The sequence below is a fragment of the Diplotaxodon limnothrissa genome, linkage group LG7, assembly GCF_057381915.1.
Source record: "Diplotaxodon limnothrissa isolate DT_005_m linkage group LG7, D_limnothrissa_male_GT1.1, whole genome shotgun sequence".
NCBI lineage: Eukaryota > Metazoa > Chordata > Actinopteri > Cichliformes > Cichlidae > Diplotaxodon > Diplotaxodon limnothrissa.
In genome coordinates this window covers 31,046,434-31,056,874 of record NC_140602.1, presented here as the reverse complement: position 1 = coordinate 31,056,874, position 10,441 = coordinate 31,046,434, and the positions used below count along the sequence as shown (strand labels likewise).

The 10,441-nt window shown below is 42.0% G+C and overlaps 1 protein-coding gene across 1 annotated transcript; it reads right to left on the bottom strand.

The window, feature by feature from the left end:
* Positions 1-462: 462 nt before the first annotated feature.
* LOC146628543 (single-strand DNA endonuclease ASTE1-like) lies at positions 463-8,485 on the bottom strand. The gene is made up of 5 exons (XM_085357898.1): positions 7,274-8,485; positions 6,965-7,169; positions 2,148-2,207; positions 1,307-1,472; positions 463-1,228 (listed from the first exon to the last, which is right to left on the bottom strand). Exons 1-5 carry the CDS (start codon positions 8,483-8,485, stop codon positions 463-465), a joined length of 2,409 nt encoding a protein of 802 aa, XP_085214024.1.
* Between the last annotated feature and the right edge of the window lie 1,956 nt (positions 8,486-10,441).

The window sequence follows — 10,441 nt, the reverse complement described above, 5'->3', positions numbered from 1 at the left end:
AATACTCTCCAAAAGGTGTTTGATTTTACAAAAAAAACTTGTCTATACCAAATGATTTGTCTGATAAATTCTTGAAAGGCTCCTCCTTTCCTCTCTCAGCTGCTCATTAAACACCTGACTGGCATCCATGTTCCTGTTTTCTTCAGTTTCCTGCTGCTCATAAACTATATTTGAGTTAGTGCAGCTCAATCACCTGACTGAAAGAAGTAAAACAAACCAAACTGACAGCTCTTTATTTCCCTGATTTTGTTCTTTTCTTCTTGCTGTATTAAATGTTGAGGCAGGATTGTGTTTTATTTCTGCATTACTTTAAGTTTTAAAAACGTCATCATGTTTATCCAAAAATATAAGGAAGCCATTAATCTCTTAAACCTGCATCACTTCATTTCTCTGTGTTCTTAACGTCTACTGTAAAAATAATATATTTAGTAAACCACATTTAGCTGTTTTGACTCTTTGGTGTTATGGAGTCACAGTCTCTATGACAACAGACCCTAACTCGGCTTTCTTGTCCAAATTCTGTATAAATTCATCCAGACGTCTAGAAAGGAGAGCTGCACCATCCAAAGTGGGATGGATGCCATCTTCCACAATAAGACCAGGGTTTTCCCAGAAGGTTTGCCAGTTATCTAAGAATTTCACGCTGTTTTCTGAACACCATGCAGACAGCCAGTGGTTCAATGACAGCATGCGGCTATAGATGACATCATTGGTCTCATAGGGGAGGGGACCAGAGAAAACTACAGTGTCTGACATTTTTTTGGCAAAGTTACAAACTGATGCAATGCTAATTTTAGTGACCTCGGATTGACTGAAAATGCTGTCATTACTGCCAACGTGAATTACAATCTTCCCATATCTATGTTCATTCTGAAACAGCAGTTTCAGATAAGCTTTAATGTCACCTGCTCTTGCTCCTGGAATGCAATTGATCACAGTTCCTGGAGTCTCTAGCTGCACATCTCTGAGTACAGCATCACCAATAAGCAGAGTTTTTTCCACAATGTGTGGATTGTCTGGATTGGTTTTGGAATCTTCATCTGAGTTATCCTCTATCTCAGTCTTCTGTACTTGTTCCTCACTTGAGGGCCCTTCCCCAGTAGTTTTTGGATAAGAAATCGTCTTTAAATATTCATATAATTCCTTCTTTTCTCCTCTCAGTGTTTTCTGTACTTCTTCAATCGTGTCTTCATCTGCCAGCCGATGAAGGAGAGGTCCACAGTAAAGCCTGATAAAGCAAAATCTCAGTTAAAGTTGATGAAGTGTGTTAAACATCTGTGGAGCGCATCATTGGTCTGGTGTTTACCGGGCACACTGAGGTTCTGGTAGAGGGGAACACAGCAGCTGGTTCAGGTGGAGGCTCTGCCTCATGCAGCACAGCCATTGGCTGAAAGCATGAGCCACACGGGGCTGCCATTTCCTCCTGATAGCTGCATCCTTTAAAGCTTTCATCTTCCTCTCAAACTCGTCCTCTACAGACAAAATAAGACAAAGTTTCAGTGACACAGAACCAGAGACCAGCAGCAGTTTGTCTTCTTGTTCAGGCTGATGTGGAAGCATCAGTGCTGCTGCTGTCACACAAACTCTGACTACAGGATGTCTGATTACAGTCTTAACCTGCTGTGACATGCAAGGGCATGAGTCATCTCTGTGGGCCCTCTTCCTTTCAGTGTAGCCAGTAGTGATTCATATTCTACATTTATTAACAGTCCACGATGTCCATGTCTGCACAGTTTTCACATTGATTTCCCAACACTTTATAATCTACAAATATTTTTTAGTTAAATAAGTTTTTTTTTGTGTATCTTGAAAAATTGAAAACTCCGATTACACTTGTAACACTAAAAACAACTAACAACATTTCACCAGAAACATGTTTTTGCCACTGTCATCCTCTGTCATGCTCACAATCTTCTTCTAGCCTGGTCCCAAGTTAACCTGCTTAGAGCCTCAGACTGTTTTCGACCTGTTTGGTGTTGAAGGTCAACAGGGGTCAAAGCAGCTCATCAAGACACACCAGAATAACTGTAAATAATATACTTATCTTTGTAACTGAGAAAGTTTAAAGTTTTGAAACTTGTACTTAGAGTGTTGATACTGATAGATACAACTGTTTATAACTTAAGGTCTCCGCTATATGAGCTCACCTTGTTTCCCATCATTTGGAGAGGAGGCTGTCGATGCTGCTTCAACCTCTCTGTTAGCTTCTGAAATGAAGGAACATCTTTCACATGTGACACTTTTTCATTGTTTTCAGTGACAGCTGATAGCTAAACCAGATTTTATTTTAAATTGTATAACAGTTAACTTCCCTCATTTTGCTTTTCTTGATTTCCTTCTTTTCATTTTTAATACCTTTTATTCTTCTTCCATGGGGAAAGATATCCCTCATGGTGCACATTCGCAATTACTTAGATAGAATAAATAAGCAGTGACGTCCAGTGTAGGACGGACAACACAATCTTATAAGTGCCATCAGAAAGCCTCCATTATATTGTTTTTTTCTTAACCATTCTTCCATAAAAAACAATTGTAAGGTCACTGATGTTGGACGAGTAGGCCTTGCTCGCACTCTCAACTGTAAATCATCCCACAGTTGTTCTGTCAGGTTGAGGTCAGGACTCTGTGCAGGTCAGTCAAGTTTGTCCACATCAAACCTACTCATCCGTGTCTTTATGGACCTACTTTGTGCAGTTATGTGCAGCGATGTTGGAACAGGAAGGGGTTGTCCCCAAACTGTTCCCACACAGTTGGCCAAAATGTATTGGTATGCTGAAGCATTAAGAGTTCCTTTTACTGGAACTAAGGGGATGAGACCAGCTCCTGAAAAACAATCCCACACCATAATCCCCTCTCCACCAAACTTTACTCTTGGCACATTGCAGTCAGACAAGTACTGTTGTCCTGACCACCATCAAGAACAGACTCATCAGTCGGATATCCAGACAGAGAAGTGTGGTTCATCACTTTAGATAACATGTCTCCACTGCTCTAGAGTCCAGTGGCAGCTTGCTTTACACCATTGCATCCCACTCTTTGCATTGTGGTTGGTGATGCAAAGCTTGGATACAGTTAGTCGCCATAGAAACCCTTTACACAGGGCTCTCTACGCACTGTTCTTGAGCTAATCTGAATGCCACGCGAAGTGTGGAGGTCTGTAGTGACTGTCTGCACAAAGTTGGTGACCTCTGAGCACAATGCTTCTGCTTACTCTGTAATTTTACATGGCCTACTACTTTGTGAGTTGCTGTCATTCCCTATCGCTCCCACTTTGTTATACTGCCACTAACAGCTGACTATGGAATTTTAGGCTACGTCCACATGTACATGGGTATTTTTGAAAATGCAGCCTTTTCTATGCGTTTGGGCCTTTCGTCCACACGTAAACGGTGTTTTGGATCATTGAAAACTGAGATTTTTTAAAACTCTTTGCATTTACGTGTGGACGAGGAAAACTGAGATTTAGTCAACCAACGTCAAAGGTGTGCGCCATTTTTGACTTCACGCTGTGTTTACATGAGATAAATTTCTACAATGGCAGATATAGACAAAATACTGTTGCAGTTTTTTCACGCTTATATACACACACACGGAGTTACTTTCCCTCCATTTAGAAAGACTGAGGCGTCAGAGTGAACTTCTACTTCTGTGGCTTCTACATTCAACACATATGCTCTCACAACCCAAATCCCAATGCCAAAGTCGTCTGTTTCGGACGAAGACTGGGTCGAACCACCCCTTGATAGACAACTTTGAAAGCACGGAGGTACTTCCAGAAAAATGGCGAGAGAATTTTTGCATGTTGAGGACTTCACTTTTGGCTCTTTGTGAGCTACTTCGTCTGCACATTGAAGCCCAAACAACGAAAATGAAGTTGCCTGTCAGTGTTGTAAAAAAAAAAGTTGCATGCACATTGCATTATTTAGCTGATGAAGTGAGGTTATGCAAGACTGCAAACGCTTTCGGACTATTAAGGCAAGTGGTGTTGAAAATTGTAAGACAAGTTTGTACTGCAATTACTGTTCACTTGGGCCCTGTGTTTATACAGTTACCAGCAAGTACAAAGTAGAGGAACTTGTAGCAGGGTTTTACTGAGCCTATGGAATTCCTCAGTGTATTGGTCCTGTGGATGGGACCCATGTGGAAATAAAGCAACCATCCATGAATTCTATGGACCATGTTAACAGGAAGGGGAGGTTTTCTCTGAACATACAAGCCACCTGTGACTAAAGGTATTAATTTATTGATGTTGCGTTGGCAAGGCAGTGTACACAAAACCCATATTTTTGCAAATTCTATGCTGAACACACATTTCAAAAATAGCATGAACTGTGGAACATAAAGAGGCAATTCCAGTTTTCCTTATTGAGGATCCAGTATACCCATGGCTTCCTTACCTAAAGAAAGAATACGCAACTGTGGGAAGCACTGCTCACGAACACTATTTTGGTCTATGCTTAAGTCGAGCTCATTGAATTTGTTTTACAGACTGAAAGCATGGTTTGGAGCATTGCAAAGGCCCTGGCAAGTCTCCCAGTTCGTGTTTTCATGTGTTTTTGCTGTTTTATATTCCAGCGTGATATTGAGGAATAATTCCACCTCACTGTCCCTCCACACATAGGACTCCTTTCTGCTTTTATGTGCCATCTTTGTTTGTGCTTAACTGGCCAACATGGTTAGGATTATTTTGCCACCTTTTTTTTTTTTTTTGCATGTTCTTGACAGCATTTGATTTGTTTTTTATGGAAGCCCGTTTCCGCCACTAAAAAAAAAAAAAAGCTAGTATCCATAACTCGAAATTTCGAGTTAGCTCTGCCAATCAAAAATATACGTGAATGAGGTCGCTTTCTTGTTACCCGGAAGCATATGGCGCAGGACCGCGCACTCAAAAACGGATCCCAACAAATTAAAGTATGTTTGCTGATAGTAACACCATGTGATTCAGCTAATAACACAGGGATTTCATCATTTGTGAAGCCAGGCTGAAAACACTCAGCAATCTGTGCATTCACGACTGGATGTAATACCGGTAGCTTAGCTGTAGCATTTGTAGCTGAGGGCTTCAGCTTCCGGGTAACATGGAAATGACGTCATTCACGTAGATTACTGATTGGCAGCGCTAACTCGAAATTTCGAGTTGCTTTTCTCAAAATTTTGAGTTAATAAATCGAAATTTCGAGTTAATATGTCGAAATTTCGAGAAAATAACTCGAAATTTTGAGTTATGGATCCTTTTTTTTTTTTTTTAGTGGCGGAAACGGGCTTCCATAGTTTTTTGCCTTTAGATGTGGACAGAGATATTTTTTCAAAACTGCACGTGTGGTCCGGATTTTTTTTTTAACGAAAACTGAAAATCTCTGTTTACAAAAGTACCCGTGTACATGTGGACATAGCCTTGGTAGGCAGGAAACTTCACGACTGTACTTGTTACACAGGTTGCGTGGTACCATACTGGAATTCACTGAGCTCCTGAGAGCGAAGCATTCTTTTACTCATGTTTGTAGGAGCAGTCTGTATTCCTAGGAGCTTGAGTTCATACACCCTACACCACGAGAGTCATTGGAACACCTAAACTCAATGATTTGGATGGGTGAGTGACTACTTTTAGTACAGGGTGTGCCATTTATATGGATACACCATAATAAAATGGGAATGGTTGGTGATATTAAAGTCCTGTTTGTGGCACATTAGTATATGTGAGGGGGCAAACTCCTCAAGATGGGTGGTGACCATGGTGGCCATTTAGAAGTCGGCCATCTTGGATACAACTTTTGTTTTTTCAATAGGAAGAGGGCCATGTGACACATCAAACTTATTGGTAATGTCACAAGAAAAACAATGGTGTGCTTGGTTTCAACGTAACTTCATTCTTTCATGAGTTATTTACAGGTTTCTCTTTGTTCACAGCCATTGACATGTCGAAGAGGTTAACACGTGAGGAGCGGATTGAAATTGTGTTGATATCTGGTGAACGCAGTAACCGGGTCATTGCAGCAGATTTCAATGCAAGACACCCTACGAGACCACCTATCTCCCATGCTACAGTTAGCAAACTGCTTGCTAAGTTTCATGAAACTGGTTCAGTGTTGGATTTGCCAAAATGTGGACGCAAGAAAACTGTCACTAATGAAGAAACATCAGTGGCTGTCCTAGCTTCATTCAGCAAGAGCCCACAGCGTAGCACTTGCCGCATGTCACTGGAGAGTGGCATTAGTCCAACATCCCTTCTGCGGATATTAGCTACTCACAAATGACACCCTTACAAACTCCAGCTGCTGCAGCATCTCAACGAGGATGACCCAGATCGGCGCACAGAATTTGCAGAATGGGCAAAACAAAAATGGGAACAGGACCCTCAGTTCACGCAGAAGATTTTGTTCAGTGATGAGGCAAACTTTTATGTGAATGGTGAAGTTAACAAACAAAACCACTGCTATTGGTCTGACACTAACCCACATTGGATGGATCCCTCCAAGACTGTTGGAACAACAAAAGTGATGGTTTGGTGTGGTATATGGGGTACAACGATACTGGGTCCATTTTTCATCAATGGAAACCTCAAGGCCACTGGATATTTGAAATTGCTACATGATGATGTGTTTCCCTCTTTGTGCTCTGAAGCTGGCACGTTCCCTGAGTTTTTCCAGCAAGATGGTGCACAACCACATTATGGGTGCCAGGTCCGAGCATTCCTAGATGAACAGTTTCCTGGAAAGTGGATTGGTCGTCGTGGGCCAGTTGAATGGCCCCCAAGGTCTCCCGATCTGACCCCCTTAGACTTTTATCTTTGGGGTCATCTGAAGGCAATTGGCTATGGTGTGAAGATACGAGATGTGCAGCACCTGAAACTACGGATACTGGATGGCCATATATAAATGGCCATATAAATGGCCCACCCTGTAGTACAGTATATTTTCTATCCATTATCTGGGAAATATATACCATGTTACCCAGTGAGACTTACCTGGACTGTCATGGTGATACATAAACCCCAGTAGGAGGGCGTGGAGGCAGTGGACAGTTTCAGGTTTTGGGTGGTGTTGTAGCCACTTGAACCAGAAAACAGTCACACAGACTGGCAGCTTCAGCTGGTCGGGGATGTTTCCTAAGTCTAAAGTCTGAACCTGCAGAGCTTCTTCAAACACCCTGCGACGCAAATCTTCAGGAGCCTGCACAGAGAGGTACCACACAGACAAGATGCTCATGTGTACCACGGAAACACGTTTATGGCCTGTCAGAGTAATTAAACACATTTATTGATTAACATCAGTACCTCATGCAGACGCTCTAGTTCCAGTTGTTTCTGTTCATCACTGCTGAGGAGTATTGATGGGACACGCTTGTCTTTGATCTCTTCTCTATCCCTGTCATATTCAGTGCACATCTGACCTCCAGTTAACAGTCCATAGAAGTACTGTCTGATGCAGTAAGCAGCTGTGTAACTGCTTGGCTGTGAAAAGTCCTCCACAAGAGCAGGCAGGATCATTGTCTTCTGATCCACAATATTTATGACGAAAGTGGTGAGTTCTCCACGCTCAATTTTTTGAAGAACCCATAAAGGCAGCTCAGAATCAGTCTTTGTTGGTTCAACATATTTTTGAATGGAGAGTTTGAAAGATCTGTCCTCGATCTCACGAACGTGATTTACAGCATTTTGCAGAGCTTGTTCTCTCTTCACTGAATCATTACAGCGGTCCAGCTTCAATTTGCTTAAAAATGTGAGCATACCATACAGTCGTTTGATGTCGTTTTGGCCAGGTGAAGATGATTCATTTGCAAATATTTCTTTACCTAATCTTGAACAATCATTTCCTGCTATTGAAGCAAAGACTGGCATGAGAGCAGGGTCCAATTTAAAATGCTCACAAAACTTTGAACGTGTGTAGAGCTTAGCAGGAATATTTCCATCCTTCTTTCTTTTCCACTCAAAGTGTTTAAGATGAAGGAAACCTTTGTGCACATCATAGATGCAGAAATCTGTGTCAATGGACAGCACAGCACATTGGTTCTGATTTGCAGCAGAAAAAATCTCAGGGTCTGCCTCTCCTAAACACTGTTTAAACTCTATGTCTTTCTCCTTCAAGATTTCTATGAAGACATCTCTGACCAGAGGTGGTAAGACGTTAGGCCTGTATCTTTTTCGTACAGTGCAGCCAAGCTCAGTCTCTGCTACTGTCTTTGCTTTTTCCAGTTTTTTTTTTAGATGAGACACAAGATGTTCACGCTTGTCAGATCCTGAGCCTCCATCCAGGAAGACGTACGGAGTGACTTCACAGTCCTGCAGAGTCTTAAAGAAGTTACAGACCTCATCTTTAAATCCAGGATAATCTCCTCCACAGCGCTGGTCCAGCTTCAGATTAGAGTAATAATACAAAAAATAGTACAGAGCTGCACCATCAATGATGAGACCTGTTTTTTCTATGTTAACCTCCTCACAGAGAGAAGGTATCTGATCTATCAAGTCCTCTAACTTAAAAATTCCCATTATTGCTTAAAGTGTGGTGAAGGTGAGCGGTGGTTATTGTGCTAATGCCTCTGTGTCTGCAGATATTTATACACCTACTAGAACATCGTACAGGTACACACCCACACTGACAGATCCAGTCACACCTGCTCTGACTAATCTAGCATACCTATGTTACTCTTTTGGTTTCATTTCTTTTATCTTCATCTTGTGGCTTTCAGTTTTATTTCACTATGTGGTGCAAAATGAAATGTGTTTCATTAACTTTCCAGCTCTGTTAATATATCAAAGATACTTAGTTCTTTAAGATAAGAAAACGATACGATAAACCTTTATTAGTCCCAAACTAATAAAGGTTAAAAAAGGTTTTATTATCAACACATGTCCCAACTGGTGTTTAAAAAATCAGTATTTAAATTCAGTAATGAACTATGTTGTGAAGAGGAGCTTTTCAAATTGAGAGCCACTGCTAAAGAAAGGCACGATTTTACCACCTCTTGGGTTGATCACTGTAACACTGCCTATTCAGTCCATGTTCTCCTTTCTTTACTACAAACAGTCCAAACTCAGGTGCACTGGCTTTCTGTGAAACAATGAATTGATTGACTCATTAGAGCATTCACCCATACTTTTAAATAACAGAGTGAAAACAGTGTTTGTGATAAGCTAGAGAGAATCATTACCTCAGACTGTCATTGGATTATTGTGAGAAAACCTGATATTGTTGGAGACTATGTGAGGAGCAGGCATTGCACTGAAGTAAAACACATTTACAAAAGATTTCAACATTTCATATCTTGACTCATGAGCTTTGAATAGCTGCAAATCACTGCAGTGTGTTTGTATTCACATTTTTAGGTTTCTAATCAGAGGTGAAACAACTAGAGTCATTTGTCACCTAAGTAGAGGTAGAGATACTTGTTAGAATCAGAATCAGAAAGGGTTTTATTGCCAAATGTTGAGCAGGTTTACAACATCAGGAAATTGCTGCGGTGCTTCAGTGCAAACATATTGTCATAAATTACGCTTAAATAGACAAGAAAATGAAAATAAGAATAAGAATTAAAAGTGCTAAGTAGATAGATATATACATGATATATACATGATATATACATGAGTGCAGGTGGTGATCAGTGCCAAACATGGAATGATGCAGTGAACACAGCGTAGGGTCATGTGTTAGTGGTGGGAACAGTCATACGGTTATTGTTCATGAATCCAACAGCAGAGAGGAAGAAACTGTTCTTATGGCGAGAGGTTCTGGTGCGAATGGACCGGAGCCTCCTGCCTGAGGGGAGCAGGTCAAACAGACTGTGTCCAGGGTGAGAAGGGTCAGCTGAGATCCGAGCTGCACGCCCCAGTGTCCTGGAGGTGTACAGGTCCTGCAGAGATGGGAGTCTGCAGCCAATCACCTTCTCAGCAGAGCGCACAACACGCTGCAGTCTCTGTTTGTCCCTGATAGTGGCTCCAGCGTACCACACGGTGATGGAGGAGGTGAGGATGGACTCGATGATTGCAGTGTAGAATTGCATCATCGTCCGTGTTGGCAGGTTGAATTTCTTCAGCTGCCTCAGGAAGTACATCCTCTGCTGGGCTTTCTTAATGACGGAGGTGATGGTGGGCTCCCACTTCAGGTCCTGGGTGATGGTGGTACCCAGGAAGCGGAATGAGTCCACAGAGGTGATGGCGGTGTCAGTCAGGATGATGGGGGGGAGTGGGGCTGTGTGCTTCCTGAAGTCCACAATAATCTCCACTGTCTTCTGGGCATTCAGCACCAGGTTGTTGTGGCTGCACCAGGACACCAGACGTTCAACCTCCCTCCTGTAGGCAGACTCATCTCATCCCAGATGAGTCCAGTAACGGTGGTGTCATCTGCAAACTTGATTAGCTTGACAGACTGGTGGGTGGAGGTGCAGCCGTTGGTGTACAGGGAGAAGAGCAGAGGAGAAAGAACACAGCCCAGAGGGGAGCCGGTGC